At 43.4% G+C, this 24,441-nt stretch overlaps 1 protein-coding gene across 5 annotated transcripts in view; it reads left to right on the forward strand.

The window, feature by feature from the left end:
* Positions 1-24,441, forward strand: part of lrrc74b (leucine rich repeat containing 74B) — a 161,672-nt gene that overhangs the window by 100,917 nt on the left and 36,314 nt on the right. For all 5 annotated transcript variants that reach the window (XM_073065953.1, XM_073065950.1, XM_073065951.1 and 2 more), the window contains one exon: positions 5,130-5,225. In XM_073065953.1, the coding sequence (XP_072922054.1) occupies positions 5,130-5,225 (96 nt within the window). The remainder of the gene's footprint in view (positions 1-5,129; positions 5,226-24,441) is intronic.

Below are 24,441 nucleotides of genomic sequence, written 5' to 3' on the forward strand. Positions count from 1 at the left end.
ACATCAACACGGAATGGTGTAAGAACTCTGTGCTGGTTTCCAGACACTGCTCATCGCTAGTAGAGTTTGTGGCTGTTAGATGCAGATCATTTTATTTGCCACGGGAATTCACCTCTGTCCTTATATTCGGTGTCTACATTCCCCCCAGCACTAATGCTAAGGAGGTGCTCTGTGAACTGTACGGGGCTATTAGCGAATGCACACCCTGATGGTCTGCGTATTGTCGCTGGTGATTTTAACTACGCGAACCTTAAGTCAGTGCTCCCCAAATTCCATCAGTATGTGGACTTTGCAACGAGGGGGGAGAACGCATTGGACCTGGTTTACACAAACATCACCATGCAGAGCCCCGCCCTCACCTCGGATACTCAGACCATGTCTCTGTTATGCTAATCCCAGCATATAGATCGCTCATCAGGCGCTCCAGACCAGTTCAGAAGCAGGTGAAAACCTGGCCAGCAGGAGCCATCTCTGCTCTTCAAGACTGCTTTGAGCACACTGACTGGCACATGTTCAGGGAGGCTGCAACCGATGGCAACTCTACCAACTTAGAGGAGTACACAGCATCAGTGACCAGCTACATCAGCAAGTGCATTGATGATGTTACTCTGTCCAAGACCATCACTATACGCGCTAACCAGAAGCCATGGATGACTGCAGAGGTGTGTGTGCTGCTGAGGTCCTGCAACTCCACCTTCAGAGCAGGCGACAAGGCAGCTCTAACAACAGCGAGGGCCAAACTGTCCCGAGCCATCAGAGGGGCAAAGCGTGCACACGCCCAGCTAATCCACAGCCACTTCCAGGACAGCAGCGACACGCTGTGGAAGGGCATCCAGGACATCATCAATTACAGGACAACATCACCTGACTGTGCAGGTGATGCCTCCCTCCCAGATGCGCTGAATAACTTCTACGCCCAGTTTGAGGCGGAAAATGACGTGGCGGTGAGGAAGTTCACCCCTCCTACAAATGACCAGGTGCTGTGTCTCACCATGGCCGACGTGAGAAGACCCTGTGCAGGGTCAACCCACGGAAGGCTGCTGGACCAGACAACATCCCTGGTAGAGTGCTCAGAGGATGTGCAGACCAGCTAGCAAATGCTCTCACTGACATCTTCAACATCTCTGAGCAGCGCCACCGTTCCAACGTGCTTCAAGGCCGCCACCATCGTCCCCGTGCTGAAGGAGTCTTCAGTGTCCTGCCTAAATGACTACCGTCCCGTTGCACTTACATCCATCATCATGAAGTGTTTCGAGAGGCTAATCATGAGGCATATCAAGATACTGCTGCCCCCCTCACTGGACCCCCTGCAGTTTGCATACCATCCCAACCGCTCAACAGATGATGCCATTGCCACCACCCTCCACCTGGACAAAAAAGACACATACGTTCGGATGTTGTTCATAGACTTCAGTTCAGCATTCAACACAATCATCCCTCAAAAACTGATTGGAAAGCTGAGTCTACTGGGCTTGAACACCTCCCTCTGCAACTGAATCCTAGACCTCCTGACTGGGAGACCTCAGTCAGTCCGGATCGGGAGCAGCATCTCCAACACCATCACACTGAGCACGGGGGCTCCCCAGGGTTGCGTGCTCAGTCCACTGCTGTTCACTCTGCTGACCCATGACTGTGCTGAAACACACAGCTCGAACCATATCATCAAGTTCGCTGATGACATGACCGTGTTGGGTCTCATCAGCAAGAATGACGAGTCAGCTTACAGGGAGAAGATGCAGTGGACTGGTGCAGAGCCAACAACCTGTCTCTTAATGTGAACAGAACAAAAGAGATGGTTGTTGACTTCAGGAGAGCACGGAGCGACCACTCCCTGCTGAACATCGATGGCTCCTAGGTAGAGATTGTAAAGAGCACCAAATTTCTTGGTGTTCACCTGACGGAGAATCTCACCTGGTCCCTCAACACCAGCTCCATAGCAAAGAAAGCCCAGCAGCGTCTCTACTTTTTGCGAAGGCTGAGGAAAATCCATCTCCCACCCCCCATCCTCATCACTTTCTACAGGGGTTGTATTGAGAGCATCCTGAGCAGCTGCATCACTTCCTGGTTCAGAAATTGCACCATCTCGGATCGCAAGACCCTGCAGCGGATAGTGAGGTCAGCTGAGAAGATCATTGGGTCTCTCTTCCCGCCATCATGAACATTTACATTACACACTGCATCCGCAAAGGAAACAGCATCATGAAGGACCCCATGCACCCCTCATACAATCTCTTCTCCCTCCTGCCATCTGGGAAAAGGCTCCAAAGCATTCAGGCTCTCACGAACAGACTATGTAACAGCTTCTTCCCCCAAGTTATCAGACTCCTCAATACCCGAAGCCTGGACTGACACCTTGCCCTATTGTCCTGTTTATTATTTATTGTAATGCCTGCAATGTTTTTGTGCACTTTATGTGATCCTGTGTAGGTCTGTAGTCTAGTGTAGCTTTCTCTGTGTTGTTTCTTTTTATGTAGTTCAGTCTAATTTTTTGTACTGTGTCATGTAACACCATGGTCCTGAAAAACATTGTCTTATTTTCACTATGTGCTGTACCAGCAGTTATGGACGAAATGACAGTAAAAGTGACTTGACTTGACTTCAGCAGCCAGGCAGCATCTTTAGGGAGAAGCGCTGTCAATGTCTTGGCCCGAAACGTCGACAGCGCTTCTCCCTATAGATGCTGCCTGGCCTGCTGTGTCCCACCAGCATTTTGTGTGTGGTGTTGTTTGAATTTCCAACATCGGCAGATTTCCTCATGTTGACTTGACTTGATAGCTTTCAAGCCCTCATTCATCATTCATCTGCATAATCTGTTGTGTTAAGAATGCACACAGTCAGCTTTGCAAGCATTTATGCTTGAACCTGTCTTAATTGGAGGACAGGTCACTTTTTAAAGACAGCTTCTTAAAAAGAGGTTCTGGCTACAAATTCATACCACAATGTCTTTGATAGGAAGTGGATGAAGAAGGTATTGAGGTTGTCAGATGCAGCAGTGAGGTTGGAGCAAAGAAATTGTTCAAACATAGGTAAGCAACAGGAGGACATTGCTCAAGCTGTCTGTGCCAAGGATTTGTCTGCAAAGAAGGAAAAAGGAATAAAATGTTAGAGAGTTGTTAAGGTAGAAATGTCATTGAAATGCTTCTGCATCACAGCTAAGTTACACATTACATAATTGTCAACATTTTTCTGTCCAATACCCTGAAATATCTTTGCTATCCATGCACTACACCTCACATTTTTCTCATTATTGTCACATATTCAGCCCTTTACAAGCTTCAACTTAAACAGAACCTGCATCTCAAATAACACATGGCTAAATTCCATGTCTGCTGCCCCCCTCACTGGACCCCCTGCAGTTTGCATACTGTCCCAACCACTCAACAGATGACGCCATTGCCACCACCCCCCACCTGGACAAAAAAGACACATACGTTCGGATGCTGTTCATAGACTTCAGTTCAGCATTCAATACAATCATCCCTCAGAAACTGATTGGAAAGCTGAGCCTACTGGGCTTGAACACCTCCCTCTGCAACTGGATCCTAGACTTCCTGACTGGGAGACCTCAGTCTGTCCGGATCGGGAGCATCTCCAACACCATCACACTGAGCACAGGGGGCTCAGTGTCATGTAACACCAATTTCCTGAAAAACATTGTCTTATTTTTACTATGTGCTGTACCAGCAGTTATGGTTAAAATGACAATAAAAGTGACTTGACTTCTATCTGAGAGAGAATTGTATATGTATTTTTTTAAAGCAACCTGTATGGTATTTAACAGAAAGGAGTTGAGTGATGGCTAAGTAATGAAGCTGTATGGGATGCTACACAATAGTTCTTTGAGCCTATCTTGTATGTATAAAGATTCAGTCATTTGTATCCATGCCAACTTCCAACAAAACAATCTCAATAGTTTCATTCCTTTTCTCTTTACTTCCCTGCATTCTGCAAGCCATTCTCTCTCATAAGCCCAAAAATTCACTTTGATACTTCTTTGTATTATTAACCTAATTTATAGCAGCCAATCAATCTGCATCTATTCAATATTTTGATGCAAGAAGAAATAGATGCCTGAAAGAAATTTGCAAACTCCTCACAGGTAAACGCTGAGGTCAGGATCATAACCAAGTTCATGAAGCTATGAGCAAGCAGTATTAACTGCTGTGTTAATTCCCTTTGTGTCGTCTTGTTTCTCCTGCATCCCACCCCTTGCAGGACAAATGTTGCAAATGTTTTTTTACCACAAATAGTCCCATATCTTTAATTTTATTCTTGAAAATTTCTAGGATGTGCTGTTAGAGGTTCACTGCTTTTATGTGACAAACACACAGATGTATGATTTATGTATTGGATTTATATAATGCCCTTTTACTCAAAGTGTCTCGGGCTTTACTGTAATGAAACAACTTTTATCATTGAATGCAGAAATATTCTTGCCATGTTGTGGGATTTGATTATTGATGCATAATCATAATTAAGGAATTATCACTGACATACAATACATTGTGAAATTTGTTGCTTTGCTGCAGTACAGAGCAATACATCAAAGTTTTACTGTAAGATATAAAAATAAATATAAAAAATAAAGTATTACAAAAAGGGAGAAAATAGTGAGGCAGTGTTCATGGATCATTCAGAAATCTGATGTCAAAGGGTGATGCTGTACCTAAAACACTGAGTGCGTTTAAATAAGAACACAAGAAATAAGAGCCACTTACACTTACTCTGTCATTCAATTAGATCACAGTTGAAATTTTACCACAGAAACGTTTCCAACACCAATCATGTATTCTCAAATACCCTTAAAATCCAAAAATCTATTGATTCCTGCCTTGAATATACTTGGTTACTGAGAAAAGAGAACGGGGGGCAACTTTTTCAAATAGAGAGTACTGAGTGTATGGTTCAAGCTGTTGGAGAAAGTGGTAGAGATGGAGACAATTATGATGTTTAAAGCACATTTAGGCACGTACATGGATAAAGAAGGCTTAAAGGAATATGGGCCAAATGCAGGGAAATGGAATTATCTCAGTTAGGCAACTTGGTCAACATGGAGAGGTTGGGCTAAAGGGCCTGTTTCTGTGCTGTAGAGTTCTACAACTCTAAGCTCATATGATTAATGCTTACAGATGTCCCTGAATCCTATGCGGAGTGCTGGATGCTACGGGATATTGAAGGCTATAAAAGAAAATCCCAAGAGTGCCATAAAGTCATTGGATTTCTCTGTAAGTATTGTTGTGGTCCTAACCCAGTTAGATAGATAGATAGATACTTTATTGATCCCAAAGGAGGCTACAGTGTCACAGTAGCATTGCAAGTGCACAGATATAAATATTAGAAGAGAAGTGGAAAGAATAAAAAATAAGTTACCCACAAGCAGTCTAACAGGAAGGGCTCATCACTTCCCCAGTTATAGGCTGACTCATTATAAAGCCTAATGGCCAAGGGTAAGAATGATCTCATATGGTGCTCTTTGGAGCAGCACAGTTGTCTTAGTCTATCACTAAAAATGCTCCTCTGTTCAGCCAAGGTGGTATGCAGAGGGTGAGAAACATTGTCCAGATTTGCCAGGATTTTCCATAAGTTCTTTTGTACTACAACAGCTTCCAGTGTGTCCTGTTTGACTCCTATAACAGAGCCAGCCTTTCTAAACAATTTATTGAGCTTGTTGACCATAAAACATAGGAGCAGAATTAAGCCATTCAGCCTATTGAGTCTGCTCCACCATTTCATCCTGGCTGATCAATTTTCCCTTTCAATTCCATTCTCTTGCCGTCTCCCCTTAACCTTTCACGCACTGATTAATCAAGAACCTATCAACCGTGGCCTTAAATAGTTATATGGTTATATTGGGCTGAGTGCAGGCTAGTGGGACTAGGAGAGTGTAAGTGTCGGCACGGACTAGAAGGGCCAAGATGGCCTGTTTCTGTGCTGTAATTGTTATATGTTATATGGTTATATGGTTAAATACACCCAATAACCTGGTCTCCACAGCTGTCTGTGGCAACAAATTCCATAGAATCACCACCTCCGACTAAAGAAATTCCTCCTCATCACATTCAAAATGAACATCCCTCTATTCTGAGGCTGTGCCCTGTGGTCCAAGATTCACTCATGATAGGAAAGGTTCTCTGCAGATCCACTCTATCTAGGTCTATCAACATTCAATAGGTTTCAATGAGATCCCCCGTCATAATTCTAAATTTCAGCAAGTACAGACCCTGAGTCCTGAGTCATCAAATGCTTCTCATATGATAACCCTTTCATTCCCAGAATCATTCTTGTGAACCTCCTCTGAACTCACTCCCATGTCAGCACATCCTTTCTTAGATAAGGGGCCCAAAGCTGTTCACAATGCTCCAAGTGAGGCCTCACCAATGCCTCATAAAACCACAGAATTACGTCCTTGCTTTTATGTTCTAGTCTGGTGTCGTGAATGAGAATTCCCGAGTTTCTATGCACCTCAGATTTTTGAATGTTCTTCCTATTTAGAAATTACTCTTTTAATCCTTCTACCAAAGTCCATAACTATACATTTCCCAACACTATTCCATTTGCCACTTCTTAGACCATTCTCCTAATCTGTACAAATACTGCAGGCTCCCTGATTCCTCAACTCTACCTACCCTTCTACCTATCTTCATAACATCCGCAAACTTTGCCACAAAGCCATTATTTCCTTCATCCATATCATTAACAATCAATGTAAACAGGAAGTGGTCCCAACGCTGACCCCTGCGGAACACCACTCATCACCAGTTGCCAATCTTTTAACTGCTAGTATCTTTTCTGTAATACCATGGGATTTTATTTTCTTAAGCAGTCTCTTGTGCAGCAGCTTGTCAGACCTTCTGAAAATCCAAGTACACAACATCATGGGATTCTCTTTCGTCTATCCTGCTTATTATTTCCTCAAAGAGTTACAACAGATTTGTCAGGTAAGATGTTCCTTTAAGGAAACCATGCTTTGGCCTATTTCATCATGTGCCTGCAAGTACCATGAAAGCACATCCTTAAGAATCAACTCCAACATCTTCCCAATCCCACTGAGGTCAAGCTAATTGGCCTATAATTTCATTTCTTTTGCCTCCCTTTCTTCTTGAAGAGTGGAGTGACATTTGCAATTTCCCAGTCCTCTGGAACTATTCCAGAATCTAATGATTCTTGAGAAATCATGACTAATGCCTCCACAATCTCTTCAGCTACCTCTTTCAGAACCCTGGGGTGTAGTATATCTGGCGCAGGTGACTTACCTACTTTCAGAGTTTTCAGTTTTTCAAGCACCTTCTCCCTATTAATAGCAACTGCATTTCTGTCCCCGACACTATACAGTAGTGTCTTCCACAAAGAAAACTGATGCAAAATATTTATTTAGTCCATCCGCCATTTCCTAGTACCCCATTACTACCTTAAACTTTAGCTTCATTTTCTAGTGGTCCAATATCTACTCTTGCCTCTCTTTTACTCTTTATATATCTGAAAAATCATTTAGAACCATAGAACATCACAGCACAGAAACAGGCCTTTGGCACTTCTTGGCTGTGCCGAACCATTTTTCTGCCTAGTGGCACTGACCTGCACCTGGCCCATATCCCTCCATACACCTCTCATCCATGTACCTGTCCAAGTTATTCTTAAATGTTAAAAGTGAGCCCGCATTTACCACTTCATCTGGCAGCTCATTCCACACTCCCACCACTCTCTGTGTGAAGAAGCCCCCCCCCAAAGTTCCCTTTAAATGTTTCCCCCTTCACCTTTAACCCATGTCCTCTGGTTTTTTTCTCCCCCAGCCTCAGTGGAAAAAGCCTGCTTGTGTTCACTCTATCTATACCCATCATAATTTTATATACCTCTATCAAGTCTCCCCTCATTCTTCTACGGTCCAGGGAATAAAGTCCTAACCTATTTAACCTTTCTCTGTAACTCAGCTTCTCAAGTCCCGGCAACATCCTTGTAAACCTTCTCTGCACTCTTTCAATCTTATTAATATTCTTCCTGTAATTCGGTGACCAAAACTGCACACAATACTCTAAATCCGGCCTCACCAATGCCTTATACAACCTCACCATAACATTCCAACTCTTATACTCAATACTTTGATTTATAAAGGCTAGTGTACCAAAAGCTCTCTTTACTACCCTTTCTACCTGTGACGCCACTTTTAGGGAATTTTGAATCTGCATTCCTAGATTCCTCTGTTCTACTGCACTCCTCAGTGCCCTACCATTTACCTTGTATGTTCTACCTTGGTTCTTCCTTCCAAAGTGCAATATCTCACACTTGTCTGTATTAAACTCCATCTGCCATTTTTCAGCCCACTTTTCCAGCTGGTCCAGATCCCTCTGCAAGCTTTGAAAACCTTCCTCACTGTCCACTAAACCTCCAGTCTTTGTATCATCAGCAAATTTGCTGATCCAATTTGCCACATTATCATCCAGAAAAGATACATTGATGTAGATGACAAATAACAATGGACCCAGCTCTGATCCCTGTGGCACACCACTAGTCACAGGCCTCCACTCAGAGAAGCAATCCTCCACTACCACTCTCTGACTTCTCCTATTGAGCCAATGTCTAATCCAATTTACTACCTCACCATGTATACCTAGCAACTGAATCTTCCTAACTAACCTCCCATGTGGGACCTTGTCAAAAAAAGGCCTTACTGAAGTCCATGTAGACAACATCCACTGCCTTCCCTTCATCCACTTTCCTGGTAACTTTCTCGAAAAACTCTAACAGATTGGTTAAGCATGACCTACCATGCACAAAGCCATGCTGACTTTTTCCAATAAGCCCCTGGCTATCCAAATACTTATAGATCCTATCTCTTAGTATTCCTTCCAATAATTTACCTACTACCGATGTCAAACTTACCAGCCTATAATTTCCCGGCTTACTTTTTGAGCCTTTTTTAAACAACGGAACTACATGAGCTATTCTCTAATCCTCTGGCAACTGACCCGTGGATATCGACATTTGAAATATTTCTGCCAGGGTCCCTGCAATTTCAACACTAGTCTCCTTCAAGGTCCGAGGGAATACCCTGTCAGGTCCTGCGGATTTATCTACTCTGATTTGCCTCATGATAGCAAGCACCTCCACCTCTTCAATCTGTATAGGTTCCATGACCTCACTACCTGTTTGCCTTATTTCCATTTACTCTATGCCAGTTTCCTTAGTAAATACAGATGCAAAAAAAATCATTTAAGATCTCCCCCATTTCTTCTGGTTCCATACATAGCCGACCTCTCTGATCTTTAAGAGGACCAACTTTATCCCCTACTATCTTTTTGCTCTTAATATACCTGTAGAAGCTCTTTGGATTATCCTTCATCTTGACTGCCAAAGCAACCTCATGTCTTCTTTTAGCCCTCCTGATTTCTTTCTTAAGTATTTTTTTGCACTTTTTATACTCCTCAAGTACCTTATTTGCTCCCTGTTTCCTATACATGTCATACATCTCTCTCTTCTTCTTTATCAGAGTTCCAATATCCCTAGAGAACCAAGTTTGCTTATCCTTATTCACTTTGCCTTTAATCCTGACAGGAACATACAAAGTCTGCACTCTCAGAATTTCTCCTTTGAAGGCCTCCCACTTACCAATGATGTCCTTGCCAGAGAACAACCTGTCCCAATCCACGCTCTTTAGATCCTTTCTTATTTCTTCAAATTTGGCCTTTTTCCAGTTTAGAACCTCAACCCGAGGACCAGATCTATCTTTATCCGTGATCAAGTTGAAACTAATGGTGTTATGATCACTGGAACCAAAGTGTTCCCCTACACATACTTCCGTCACCTATCCTAACTTGTTTCCTAACAGGAGATCTAATATTGCATCCTCTCTAGTCGGTACCTCTATATATTGATTTAGAAAACTTTCCTGAACACATTTTACAAACTGTAACCCATTTAGGCCTTTAACAGTATGGGAGTCCCAATCAATACGTGGAAAATTAAAATCCCCTACTATCACAACATTTGGATATCACAATATCCAAATATATATAACAATATCTTAGATATTGTTGACTATTGTTACTTTCATATTTTGTTTTTCCCTCTTTGGTTTTTTTAGCTGTCTTCTGTTCTTAAAAGTTTCCCAATCCTCTAAATTCCCATTAATTTTTGCTCTATCATATGCCCTCTCTTTTGTTTTAATGTTGACTTTGACTTCTCTTGTCATCCTGCCTTTAGAATATTTTTTCTTTGGGATATGTCTGCGCTGCGCCTTCCAATTTGCTCCCAGAATCTCCAGGCATTGCTGCTTTGCTGTCATCCCTACTAGTGTGCCCTTCCAATCAAATCCTTTATTATCCCTCTGTACTTCAATTTACTTCACTGTAATACTGATACCTTTGACTTTAGCTTCTTCCTCTCCAATTGCAGGGCAAATTCTATTACATAATCACAAACACAAGAAAATATGCAGATGCTGGAAATCCAAAGCAACACAGACTGGAGGAACTTAGCAGGTCCATAAGACCATAAGACAAAGGAGCAGAAGTCAGCTATTCGGCCAATTGAGTCTGCTCAGCCATTTTATCATGAGCTGATCCATTCTCCCAATTAGTCCCACTCCCCAGCCTTCTCACCATAATCTTTGATGCCCTGGCTACTCAGATACCTATCAATCTCTGCCTTAAATACACCCAATGACTTGACCTCCATTGCCACCCGTGGCAACAAATGCCACAGATTCACCACCCTCTGGCCAAAAAAATTTTTTTGCATCTCTATTCTGAATGGGCGCCCTTCAATCCTTAAGTCATGCCCTCTCGTACTAGACTCCCCCACCATGGGAAACCACTTTGCCACATCCACTCTGTCCATGCCTTTCAACATTCAAAATGTTTCTATGAGGTCCCCCCTCATTCTTTTAAACTCCAGGGAGTACAGTCCAAGAGTGGTCAAACGTTCCTCATATGTTAATCCTCTCATTCCCGGAATCATTCTAGTGAATCTTCGCTGAAACCTCTCCAACGTCAGCATGTCCTTTCTTAAATAGGGAGCCCAAAACTGCACACTGTACTCCAAGTGAGGACTTACCAGTGCCTTATAGTGCCTCAACATCACATCCCTGCTCCTATACTCTATTCCTCTAGAAATGAATGCCAACATTGCATTCGCCTTCTTCACCACCGACTCAACCTGGAGGTTAACCTTAAGGGTATCCTGCATGAGGACTCCCAAGTCCCATTGCATCTCAGAACTTTGAATTCTCTCCCCATTTAAATAATAGCCTGCCTGTTTATTTCTTCTAGTAAAGTGTACGACCATACACTTTGCAACTTTGTATTTCATTTGCCACTTCTTTGCCCATTCTCACAATCTATTCAAGTCCCTCTGCAGACTCTGTTTCCTCAGCACTACCAGCCCCTCCACCTATCTTTGTATCATCAGCAAACTTAGCCACAAAGCCATCTATTCCATAATCCAAATCGTTAACACACATCATAAAAAGAAGCGGCCCCATCACGGACCCCTGTGGAACACCTCTATAACCAGCAGACAACCGGAATGGGATCCCTTTATTCCCACTCTCTGTTTCCTGCCAATCAGCCAACGCTGTATCCATGTATGTAACTTTCCCGTAATTCCATGAGCTCTTATCTTGTTTAGCAGCCTCGTGTGGCACCTTGTCAAAGGCCTTCTGAAAATCCAAATACACAACATCCACTGTATCTCCCTTGTCTAGCCTACTTGTAATTTCCTCAAAAAAGTGCAATAGGTTTGTCAGGCAGGATTTTCCTTTAAGGAAACCATGCTGAGTTCTGCCTATCTTGTCATATGCCTGCAGGTACTCCATAACCTCATCCTTGACAATCGACTCCAACAACTTCCCAACTACCGATGTCAAGCTAACAGGTCTAAATTTCCTTTGCCCCTCTTAAATAGTAGAGTGACATTTGCAATCTTCCAGTCCTCTGGAACAATGCCAGAATCTTTTGACTTTTGAAAGATCATTGCTAATGCCTCTGCAGTCTCCACAGCTACTTCCTTCAGAACACAAGGGTGCATTCCATCTGGTCCAGGAGATTTATCTGCCCATAGACTATTCAGCTTCCTGAATACTTTCTCTGTCGTAATTGTGACTGCACACACTTCTCTTCCCTGACACCCTTGAGTGTCCGGTATACTGCTGATGTCTTCCTCAGTGAAGACTGATGCAAAATACTCGTTCAGTTCCTCCGCCATCTCCTTATCTCCCATTACAATTTCTCTAGCATCATTTTCTATCGGTCCTATATCTACTGTCACCTGTCTTTTACTCTCTATATACTTGAAAAAGCTTTTAGTATCCTCTTTGATATTTATATTTGATATTTATGGAGAAGAGTTGACGTTTCAGGGTGAGACCTGAGTCTGAGGAAGGGTCTTGGCATCTGCATCTTTACATCAACTCTTTACTCTTTTAAGTAGATGCTGCCTGACCTGCTGAGCTCCTGAGTGTGTGTTGTTCTGTCATATTATGATGGGCTGGCTGGTGGCGCAATGACATCAGTGCCAGACTCCGGAGTGAAGACTCCCAAGTTCGAATCCAAGTCAGGCGACCCCCCCCCCCCCCCAAGTACGCTTTTTATCCGTGCTGGGTTGAGCGTTGAGCTAGCCACTCGGCCTCATAAAAAAAATACAAGGGTTGAGTCAGGAACGTTCATATCGTGACCCAGTTAATCTGAAATGAGACCAATCCTTACACCATGTGCCAGACGAGAATGGTTGACTGCCTAGTGCAACATGCTAAAAAAAATTATGATCATTTGCCTCTAAGGGTTCATTTTCCTTAAGTTCCCAATCAAATCTGGTTCATTACTCAACACCCAATCTAGAAATTCTTGGTGTGAAAATATTTTTAATTGTTGGTATAAAAATAGAACTATTCAATAGAAATCCTATTGCATGATTTTATGTAACTGAAATACAAAAACGCCCTTGGGAAATTCTACTATAGTTCATCATGTGTGTGAAATAGATACATAGAAAACCTACAGCACAATACAGGTCCTTCGGCCCACAAAGTTGTGCCGAACATGTCCCTACCTTAGAAATTTCTAGGCTTACCCATGGCCCTCTATTTTTCTAAGCTCCATGGACCTATCCAAAAGTCTCTTAAAAGACCCTGTCGTACCTACCTCCACCACTGTTGCCAGCAGTTCATTCCATAAACTCACCGCTCTCTGTGTAAAAAACTTACCCTGACATCTCCTCTGTACCTACTCCCAAGCACCTTAAACCTGTGCCCTCTTGTGGCAGCCATTTCAGCCCTGGGAAAAGGCCTCTGACTATCCACATGATCAATTCCTCTCATCATCTTATATACCTCTATCAGGTCACCTCTCATCCTCCGTCGCTCCAAGGAGAAAAGGCCGAGTTCACTCAACATGTTTTCATAAGACATACTCCCCAATCCAGGCAACATCCTTGTAAATCTCGTCTGAACCCTTTTCAATTATTTTCACATCCTTTCTGTAGTGAGGCGACCAGAATTGAGCACAGGACTCCAAGTGGGGTCTGACCAGGGTCCTATATAGCTGCAACATTAATGATGAACCAAAGTTGAGTGTCCAGCAACGGTGACAATTATTGTGCAACATACTACATTTCGAGATTCAAATACATTTATTATTGAAGAATATATAAATTATACAACTTTCAGATTTGCTTGCTCATAGGTAGTCACAAAACAAGAAACCCGAAAGAACCAATTAAAGAAAAAAAGAATAAAAATAAAAGACCAACACACGATGCACAGGAGAAAAGAAATACAAATCATGCAAACAACTGAAGCGCATAACAGCATTCTGAACCAAAATTAAGTCCTCTGATCTGAACCCCGGATGACACCAAATTGGAGGTGCAGTGGACAGCAAGGAAGGTTATGGCTTGCAGCAGGATCCAGAACAGCTGAAAAAATGGGCTAAAAAACGTCAGATAGAACTTAATGCAGACAAGTGGAAGGTTTTGCACTTCAGTGGGATCAACCAGGGTAGGTCTTACACAGTGAACGGTAGGACACTGTAGAGTGTAGTAGAACAAAGGTACCTGGGAATACAAGTCCATAATTCATTGAAGGTGGTGTCACAGGTAGATAGGATTGCTAAGAAAGCTTTTGGCACATTTGCCTTTATAAATCAAAGTACTGAGTACGGGAGATGGAATGTTAAGTTAAAGTTCTATAAGACATTGGATTTGGAGTATTTCGTGCAATTTTGGTCACCTACCTAGAGGAAAAATGTAGATAAGGTAAAAGAGTACAGAGAAAACTTATAAGCAATTTGCTGGGTCTGGAGACCTGAGTTATAAGGAAAAATTGAACAGGTTATAACTTTATTCCTTGAAAAGTAGAAGATTGAAGGAGATTTGATAGAGATATAGAAAATTATGTGGGGTATAGATAGGTAAATGGAAGTAGGCTCATGGGTTAGGGATGAAAGGTAAAAAGTTTAAGGGGAGCATGAGGGGAAACTTCTTTACCCAGAGGATCATGAGAGTGTGGAGCAAGCTGCCAGCACAAGTAGTGCATGCAAGCTTGATTTCAATGTGTAAGAGAAGTTTGGATAGGTACATGAATATTTGTATGAAGGGCAATGATCCCTTTGCAGGTTGGTGGGAATAGGTAGTTTAAATGGTTCAGCTTGGAGTAGATAGGCCAAAGCGCCTGTTTCTATGCTGTACTTTTCTAAGACTCCATTTGATGTGATGCCATTGTTGCACAGTAATGCATTCATATGCACTTCAGAATGCGTTCCCCGTGTGTCAGAGGAAGGGCCTGTCCTTTTGCCACTGTCAGGCAATCTGCTACAGAAGATGATCATCAGATCTTCTGCAATGATCCTGATATTTCCACTGTTGCTTGTTGGACTTAATCAATCAGATTAAGGCAAAACTTCAAATTCCCTCCACCACAGAAGCTACAGTTACAGTTGATCAATATAACTTTAAGAACTGTAGGCATGGAAGGAAATTAAGATGTGAGTAGGCACATTTCACAGTAATGCACGCTCACTATGTTTAATTGTCCAGATGGACAAGAATTTGTGATGCTTTCCTTGCATGCCTTAGAGTACTGAAGTCATAGAAAAGTACAGGACAGACACAGGCCCTTCAGCCCATGCCAAATCATTTCAATTGCTTACTACCATCGACATGCACTGGGATCATAGCTCTCCATACCCCTACCATCCATGTACGTACCTATCTAAACTTCTCTTAAACATTGAAATTGGGCCCGCAAGCTCCACTTGCACTGGCAGCTCATTTCACACTCTCACAATCCTCTGAGTGAAGAAGTTTCCTCTCAAGTTTCCCTTAAACTTTGAACCTTTCACCCTTGATACATGACCTCTAGTTGTAGTCCCACCCAACCTCAGTGGAAAAAGCCTATTTGGAATTTACTCTATCTATACCCCTCATAATTTCATAAACCTCTATCAAATCTCCTCTCAATCTTCTACATTCCAAGGAATAAAGTCCAAACCTATTTCCTTATAACTCAGGTCCTCCAGAACCCAGCAACATCCTTGTAAATTTTCTCTGAACTCTTTCAACCTTATTTACATTTTTCCTGTAGGTAGGTGACCAAAACTGCAAACAGTACTCCAACAACGAGGAAATCTGCAGATGCTGGAAATTCAAGCAACACACCCAAAATGCTGGTGGAACGCAGCAGGCCAGGCAGCATCTATAGGAAGAAGTACAGTCAATGTTTCGAAGATACTATCTCTTCTTTCAGTTAGTCCTGACAAAGGGTCTCGGCCCAAAACGTCGACTGTACTTCTTCCTATAGATGCTGCCTGGCCTGCTACATTCCACCAGCATTTTGAGTGTGCTGCACAATACTCCAAATTAGGCCTCATCAATGTCTTATACAACTTTAACATGACATCATGGTCTTGGGCCAAAAAGTCTAGTTGTCCTCTCCGTAGGTGTTGCCTAACCAGCTGATTCAGCTGATTTCCTGGGATGGGTGTGTGTGTGTGTATTTTGCAGTTGTCTGCATTAAATTCAATCTGCCATTTTTCAGCCCATTTTTCCAGCTGATGCAGATCCCACTGCAAACCATGATAGCCTTCCTCACTGTCCACTACACCCCCAACCTTGATATCATCTGCAAATCTGCTGATCCATTTAACCACATTATCATCTAGATCATTGATATAGAGGACAAACAACAATGGACCCAGCACCGATCCCTGTGGCACTCCACTAGTCACAGGCCTAGAGTCAGAGATGCAAGCATCTACTACCACTTTGGCTTCTCCTGCAAGGCCAATATCTAATCCAATTTACTACCTCATCTTGAATGCAGAGTGGCTGAACCTTCCTGACCATTCTCTCATGCAGGAATCCAATCACAAACAAGAGAAAATCTGCAGATGCTGGAAATCCGAGCAACATAACAAAATGCTGGAGGGACTCAGCAGGCCAGGACTGAAGGGTTTCAGCCCGAAATGTTGACTGTACTCTTTTCCTAGATGCTTCCTGACCTGCTGACTTCCTCCAGCATTGTGTGTGTGTTGCTCCCAGGTGGGACTACGTCAAATGCCTTGTAGCCAACATCTTCTGCCCTTCCTTCATCAACCTTCCTGGTAACTTACTCAAAATTCTCTGTGAGACTGGTTAGACACAACCTACCACACATGAAGCCATGCTGACTTAATCAGTCCATGTCTATCCAAATACTTATACTGTATATTCAGTCCCTTAGAATAACTCTCAATAACTTTCCTACAACTAATGTCAGCCTTACTGGCCTACAATTTCCTGGTTTATTTTTAGAACGTTTGTTAAACAGCTACCTTTCTATCCTCTGGCACCTCACCTGGTGCTAAGGATGATTTATTTATAATAAGGATGATTTCACTCGCTCTCCCGCATTGTTAATATTTCTCTGCGGCGATGAGGCTGTGAACTGATCCAGTGACTGTCGTCTCTGAAAGTTTTGCGGCTTTTTTGCCACACTGGTATAATGAATTGAGATCGAGGCTTAGTCCTACCCTGGCTGCTCTGGGGAGCAGAACTAAGGACTCAGTCTGGTTCGGAATGTTGTCATTTGCTTCTATCGTTTGGATAATGTGTGTGTATGTTTCTTTCCCTCTTCCTCTGCACAGTGGTTATGATTCTCCGTTTTCTTGCTTTGTAAGCAAGCAAATCTCAAGGTGTATCATTCTTTGATATAAATGTACTCTGAATCTTTGAATACCTCTGCTAGGGCTCTGGCTCTTTCTGCACTTGCCTCTCGCAGGGTCCAGAGGAACCCTTGGGATTTATTCACCCTAATTTGCCTCAAGACAGCAAACAGCTCCTCCTATGTAAGAATGAAGATGCTGCGTTTTAGACCATAAGACCAGAATATATAGGAACAGAATTAGGTCATTTGGCCCATCAAGTCTGCTCTGTTATTTCTTCATGGCTGATCCATTTTCCCTCTTAGCCCCAATCTTTTGCCTCCCTTCCCGTATCCCTTCATGCCCTGACTAATTAAGAATCTATCAACCTCTGCCTTAAATATACAGAAGCACTTGGCCTCCACAGCTGCATGTGGTAACAAAGTCCACAGATTCACCACCCTCTGATTAAAGAAATTCCTCTTCATCTCTGTTCTAAAAGGATGTCCCTCTATTTGGAGGCTGTGTCCTCTGGTCTCAGACTCTCCTACCATAGAAAACATCCTCTCCATATCCACTGTATCAAGGCCTTTCACCATTCTATAGTTTTCTATTAGGTCACCCCTCATTCTTCTAAATTCCAGTGAATACAGGTTCAGAGCTGTCAAACGCTCTTCCTGTGACAAGCCGTTTAATCCTGGAATCAAATTTGTGAACCTCCTTTCAACCCTTTCCTGTTTCAGCACATCCTTTCTGATATAAGGGGCCCAAAGCTGCACACAATATTGAGGCCTCACCAATGCTTTGTAGGTCTCAACATTACATTCTAGTCCTCTTGATATGAATGTTAACATCATATTTGCCTTCCTCACCACAGACTCAACCTGCAAGTGAACCTTAAGGGAATTCTGCACATGGACTCACAAATCCTTTTGGGCCTCAGATTTTTGTATTTTCTCTCCATTTGAAAATAGTCAACCTTTTCATTTCTTCCACCAAAATGCATGGCTATACTCTTCCTGATGCTGTATTCCATCTGCCACTTCTTTGCCCAATCTAAGTCCTTCTGTAGCCTCCCTACAAGCACCTGGTGTGCACCTGGATGACAGACTTGAGTGGAGACCCAACACAGAGGCTGTGTCAAGAAGGGCCAGAGTCACCTCTACTTCCTGAAGAGACTGAAGTCCTCTGGTGTATGCAGGCCTCTCTTTCACATGTCTCTCAGTCTGTTGTTGCCAGTACAATCTTCTATGCAATAGTGTGCTTGGGCAGTGGCTTCAACACGGGTGATGTCAACAGGCTCAATAAACTGATTAAAAAGCCTGGCTCTGTTATAGGAGTCAAACTGGACAGACTGGAGGCTGTGGTGGAACAAAGGACCCTACAGACAATTCTGGCAATTCTGGACATTGTTTCTCACCCTCTGCATAAGACCATAGAATATAAGACATACGAACAGAATTAGGCCATTCAGCCCATCGAGTCTGCTTTGCCATTCCATCATGGCTGATCCTGAATCCCACTCAACCCCATACACCTGCCTTCTCACCATATCCTTTGATGCCCTGACCTATCAGGAAACTATCAACTTCTGCCTAAAATATACTCATGGACTTGGCCTCCACCTCAGTCTGCTGCAGAGCATTCCACAGATTCACTACACTGGCTTAAAAAATTCCTCCTTACCTCTGTTCTAAAAGGCCACCCCTCAATTTTGAGGCTGTGCCCTCTAGTTCTGGGTAACCCCACCAAAGGAAACATCCTCTCCACATCCATCCTACCTATTCCTTTCAACATATCATCTTGGCTGAACAGAGGAGCACTTTTTGTAAAGATTTAGGCTATGTCAACACTAGACCGGATAAATTCATAACCAAAGCTTTTTCTCTTCGTTTTGACCCTCTGTCCACACTGAAACGGTGATTTCCTTCCCCGAAAACGGAGCTTTTCTAAAACGCCCTCCAGAGTGTGTAAATTTGAAAACGCCGCTTGGGCAGGAGTAGTGTGAATGGGGTAGCCAGACATATATAGAAACGCTGTCATGACGTGCCAGAACAGATGGCGGCATTTCATTGTTTTCCTGAACGCAACCCCCACACAACCTAACAATTTCAGAACAGACGGCAACGAGACTGAAGCCAGAAGAGTTAGAAATGTACTCACCAACTACTTTGACCCATAACTTACTGAATAAATAAGTATACTCACTTTGCCCTGTTTTCTGTCCTTGCTTGTATGAAGGTGGTTTACCTATTTATGCAAGTACTTCTCTGACAGTAGATATGTTACAGCCTAATGTAACATTGTATGGAAATACAAGAAAACACTGATACAGACATGTTTTATACATTCAACAAGGTGCTTTATTAATACAACAGAGTTAGTCAGTTTTTCAATGTTCATCATCAGCTGGGTCATACTGTCTGTGAACTCCCTGTAGGCTGCCTTCATACGCTCTATTATTTGTTTTTTTTTGTTTTAAATCCTCCTGTGTGAGAGCCAACAGCTGTCCGTTGTTTGGCAATTTCTTTTTAAGTTTTTCTAGTCTGTAACTGGACAAACGCACACTTTCACAGCAAGATTCAACACCAAACATGTCACTTGTTTTCTGTAGATGTGTCCTGCGCATGCCCAGTAGGAGGAGATTGCCCAAATACCTGTTTTAATGTGGACGGAGGTATTTTCAGAAACACTTGGTGTGGATGCCTATTGTTTTTACGCAAAACCGGCATTTTCAAAATTATCCAGTCTAGTGTGGACATAGCCTCAGACAATTGCACTGCTCCAAAGAGCACTATGAGGCTATCAGGCTATTAGACTATTAGGCTCACCTATGAGTCAACCAATGGCCGGGGAAGTGATGACCCCTTCTGTTGGACTCTTTGAAGTGCCTTATTTTTTATTCTTTCTTCTCTTCTAATATTTGTATGTTTGTATACCTGGGCACTTGTAATAGTACTGTGACATTAATTTCCTTTGGTATCAATAAAGTTTCTATCTTTCTATCTATCTATCTATCTACCTATTTCCTCAAACTACCTGCCCCTCCACCAATCTTCATATTGCCTGCAAACTCTACAACAAAGCGATCAATTCCATCATCCAGATCATTGACATATGAAACCCCCTGATTTCCTTGTAAGTCTAGGAAAGATGTACTCCGGTCCCGCCAAACCAGTGAGATTGAGACAGCTCTCCCACCCCAAACCCCAGTGTGTGTGGATGCTGTGTAATTTGCAACTCTGTTATAACTCAGTGCCAGGAAACAACAGACAGCACACTGCATACAATTAAAGGAATTGTATTTATGCATCTTAACTAAAGGGTTAGTAAAGAAAAGAAAAAACAAAAAGGGCCCATTATAATTGAACAGTTAAATGTGCACCAGTTGGAGCTCAATCACCAACCCTCAATCAATCTCGGTGCCTGGCTCCAGCGAATCATCATACAACCCCGCTGGTTGTATCCTATGACTGGTTCTCTCCAGCGTCTTCTGTCTTCATCCCACGCAGAACATAAAGACCCAGGTCACATTCCAAAGCATCTGTTATCTCTAACCATAACCCAAGCACTGCTTCTATAGAAAGACCATTATATTAGCAGTGAAACCTTTCCCATGGTGTTACACTCTCACCCCACCAAAATTAGTCATGTACTTGTGACATTGAGATAATTTGTCATCCTTTTATACAAAGCGCGAAATCCAACCCAGGTGTAAGTGGCAGTGACATAGATCACCAAAGAGATAGATGCCACACTCTGCACCCCAGGTGCAACATAGGCCAGTCTCCATAGGTTTCCTGACTCTTTGGGACCTTCTTACCCATCATCTACTTCTTCAGTTTTAGACATTCCCTTGGCTCTTTCCTGTCCACCTGAGGAGGCTTCTGTCTGACCATTACTTGTGCCTCCCAACAACTCAGGTCCCCTCAACACTTGGCTGAGCTTGGCCTCATGTCCACTTAATTTAGAGACCAGCCTCCCATTATTTTCGAACCACAAACCTGACTGTCCATTACTTGGGTCCCCTTGTCACTTGGCTAAGCTCGGCCCCATGCCCAGTTACATTCCTGTCGACCTCCTTACCCATCATCTACTTCTTCAGCTTTAGACACTCCCTGGGCTCTTTCCTGTCCGCCTGAGGAGGCTCTTATCTGTCCATTACTTGTGCCTCCAGCCAATCAGGTCCCCTCGTCATTTGGCTGAGCTCGCCTTCATGCCCAGTTACTGTAGAGTCCAGCCTCCTGCCATTTTCTAACCTGCCTGTCCATTGCTAGTTCCCTCCATTTCACCCGCCTCAGTGTGAGAAGGGTTGGGAATCTCTTCATCAATTATCATGGAGTTTGAGAAGGGCAGCATATACCACACCCCCATTTCCTCTTTCTCCAAGTCTGTATCATATGTGACATAGTATCATAGGGGTGGGGTCCGGTATAATCCTTCTTACTGCTGATCCTTCGGTTCCCCACTGTCGCTGCAGAGTCCTCTTACTAGGTGTAGAGTCCAGGTCAGGCTCTGGGTCAACACATTCCTCTTTTCCCAGATGTAGAAGGTGGTTCCGATGGAAAAACTTGACAGGCCCATTCCCATCCTCTGGTTTCACCCAGGAGACTAGTACGTTTGACATTTGACTCTCCTCTACATAAGGCATAGTCACCCAGCGGTTAGCCAATTTATGCTTCCCAGGTAGACCCTCTTCATGAGGCATTAGTTCCAGGCATTAGTTGAGAGAACCTAGCCTTTTGATCGTACCTCCTTATATTTCCTTGATTCTGCTTGGTTGCTGAGACCTCAGCTAGTTCATAGGCCTTTTTCAGTACCATTCTCATACTTCAGATCAGTCTTCTGTTGTAGATCTTCCCCACCAGTCCCAAAACAGAGGTTAACAGGCAACCTTGCCTTGTGCCTAAACATTAAATAATACGGCGAGTACCCAGTAGCTTTATTCTGTGTACAGGTGTAGCAGTGGACCAGATGTCCAATATGTTGACTCCAGTTGTTCTTTTTACTGATCTCCAAGGTTCCGAGTACGTCTAGCAAGGTCCAATTGAAGCTCTCGGGCTGGGGATTAGCCTGCAGGTGATAAGGCATAGTCGTCGACTTCTCGACTCCAAGCATGCTTAGTAACTCATTTATGAACCTACTCTCAAAATCCCATCTCTGATTGCTATGTATCCACCTGTGGAGGCCACAATAAATGAAATACTTCTCCCATAACACTTTGGCCATGGTGGACGCCCTCTGATCCTTGGTAGGGAAGGCTTGTGCATATCTGGTGTACTGATCCGTAATAACCAAGACAGTTGCTGGCATCAGGCTGTAATGATGGGAAATCCATAAACACCAGATCAAGTGGCCCTGCATTCTGCAAGTGGGATAGCAGAGTGGCCCTGGCAGGCAGCATCTTCCTCCATATGCATTGATTGCACAACTTGCAGAACTCTTCGACCTCCAGTTTCATTTGGGGCCAGTAGAACCGATCACTGAGCAATCCATAGGTCTTTTCAACCCCCAAATGGCCAGAATCATCATGAAGTGACCTCAGCACAATCCTCCAGGACTTCTGAGGCAAAACCAACTGAGAACACCAAGGCTGGTCCGGAGGTGATGTGACCTGATATGGGATCTGGTTCCTCAACTCCAATTTGAGCCATTCTCTCAGTAGTAGAGACACGGCAGAGTGTTTCATCTTGTCTGCTGGGGCCACATCCTTTTGCAACTGCTGACCAAACAGTACCAATACATGAGTCATCTGGCTGCCACTTCCCCAGGACTCAATTCTGGCAACTGCTTTGTCTTCAGAACAGTCAGGTTACAGTAAGCTTGTGGAATGGCACCATTAGAGATGCTCCCAAATGATCTACCACTGGATGCTGCCCTTGTCTTTCCTCTGCCTTCCTTGTGATGTAAAATTGGCACATGGCTTTCACTCCTGGGGCAGGAACGCTCTCCCGCTCTCTGTCTTTGTCCAGCCCTTCACGCGCACATCGGGGCAATATATCAGCATCAGTTCTAACTCCCCGGCAGGTACTTCAGGCTGAACTCATAGGCAGACAATGCCACCAACCACTGGCATCCAATTTTGCTGAGGTCAGGATATGTTAATGGATTGTTGTCCATCCTCTCACCAAACCTAGCACCATATAGATAGTTACTTAGCTTATCCACCACAGCCCATTTCAATGCCAGGAACTCCAATTTGTGCGTGGGGTAGTTTTGCTCAGAGGGTGACAGACTCCAGCTGTCACAACCATGGATTCAGCAGTGCAGTAGATACAGCAATTGCGCTTGTGAATTTGCATGTGTCGGCTAATTATTACTTAATCATGATAGTATTTAACTCCATATATGTCATCGTAGTGCTTGTCAAGACTTGGACAGAGCACAGCAACACTTTGCTACCTGTTTGCTTTCGGCCTTCCCTGAGATATTGGACTTTCAAGTCAACTGATTCTGAAGACTAGTGGTATTTGTTTAATGTTTAGATTACCTTTTCAGCCGCAGTGTAGGTTTCGTTTCCCATTTGAGAGTTTTGGTTAACGGCCCTATTTGGCCTAGCATTTATTGATTATTTTCCCTTGAACACTGTTCACATTAAAGTTTGTGAACTATTGATCTGCTTCACTATTTCTCACTCCACACTTGGGCTATATCCAAACCTGGTAACACCAGCTGACAAAAGCAACAGGTCTCAACCCTGTGCCCTGATCCTGATACAGAACACCCCCTAAGCCCTCTCTGCTGGCATCTGTATGCAATACATATGGCAACTGAGAGTCTGCAAACCCAGTGCATGCGCTTTCATCAGCAACTGAAAGGCCTTTTCACATTTCTCATCCCATCTCACTCCAAGAGACTCTGAAAGGTTAAGATAATCTTTACCATCCTCTCCTTTTGTCCTCCCTTTCTTCCTCAAAGGAGGGTAACCGCACAGATTTAAAGGGTGACTCATTTTAGAGTATTCCTTCACAAACCTCCAATAGTACCCTCAGAATCCAAGGAATGAGCACAAGGCACTCACAGTCTGTTGTTTGGCCACATGGTCATCACCTCTATCTTAGATGGATCCATAGATAATCTATCCCATGAAACTATTGCCCAACATAGTTAACAGATGTCTTGCAGAACTGGCACTTGTCCAAGGAAAATTTTAAACTTTCGGCTTTCAGGCGGCCCAGCACCTTCAGTAGCCTCACTTCATGTTCCTCCGAGGTGGACCCGAACACTAAGAGATCATCCAGCTACACCAATACCTCAAGCAAGTTCATATCCCCCACTGTTTTCTCCATGACATGCAGGGAAGTTGCCAGGTCTCCCGATATGCCTAGGGGTA

This window comes from Hemitrygon akajei, chromosome 14 (assembly GCF_048418815.1).
Source record: "Hemitrygon akajei chromosome 14, sHemAka1.3, whole genome shotgun sequence".
Classification (NCBI taxonomy): Eukaryota; Metazoa; Chordata; class Chondrichthyes; order Myliobatiformes; family Dasyatidae; genus Hemitrygon; species Hemitrygon akajei.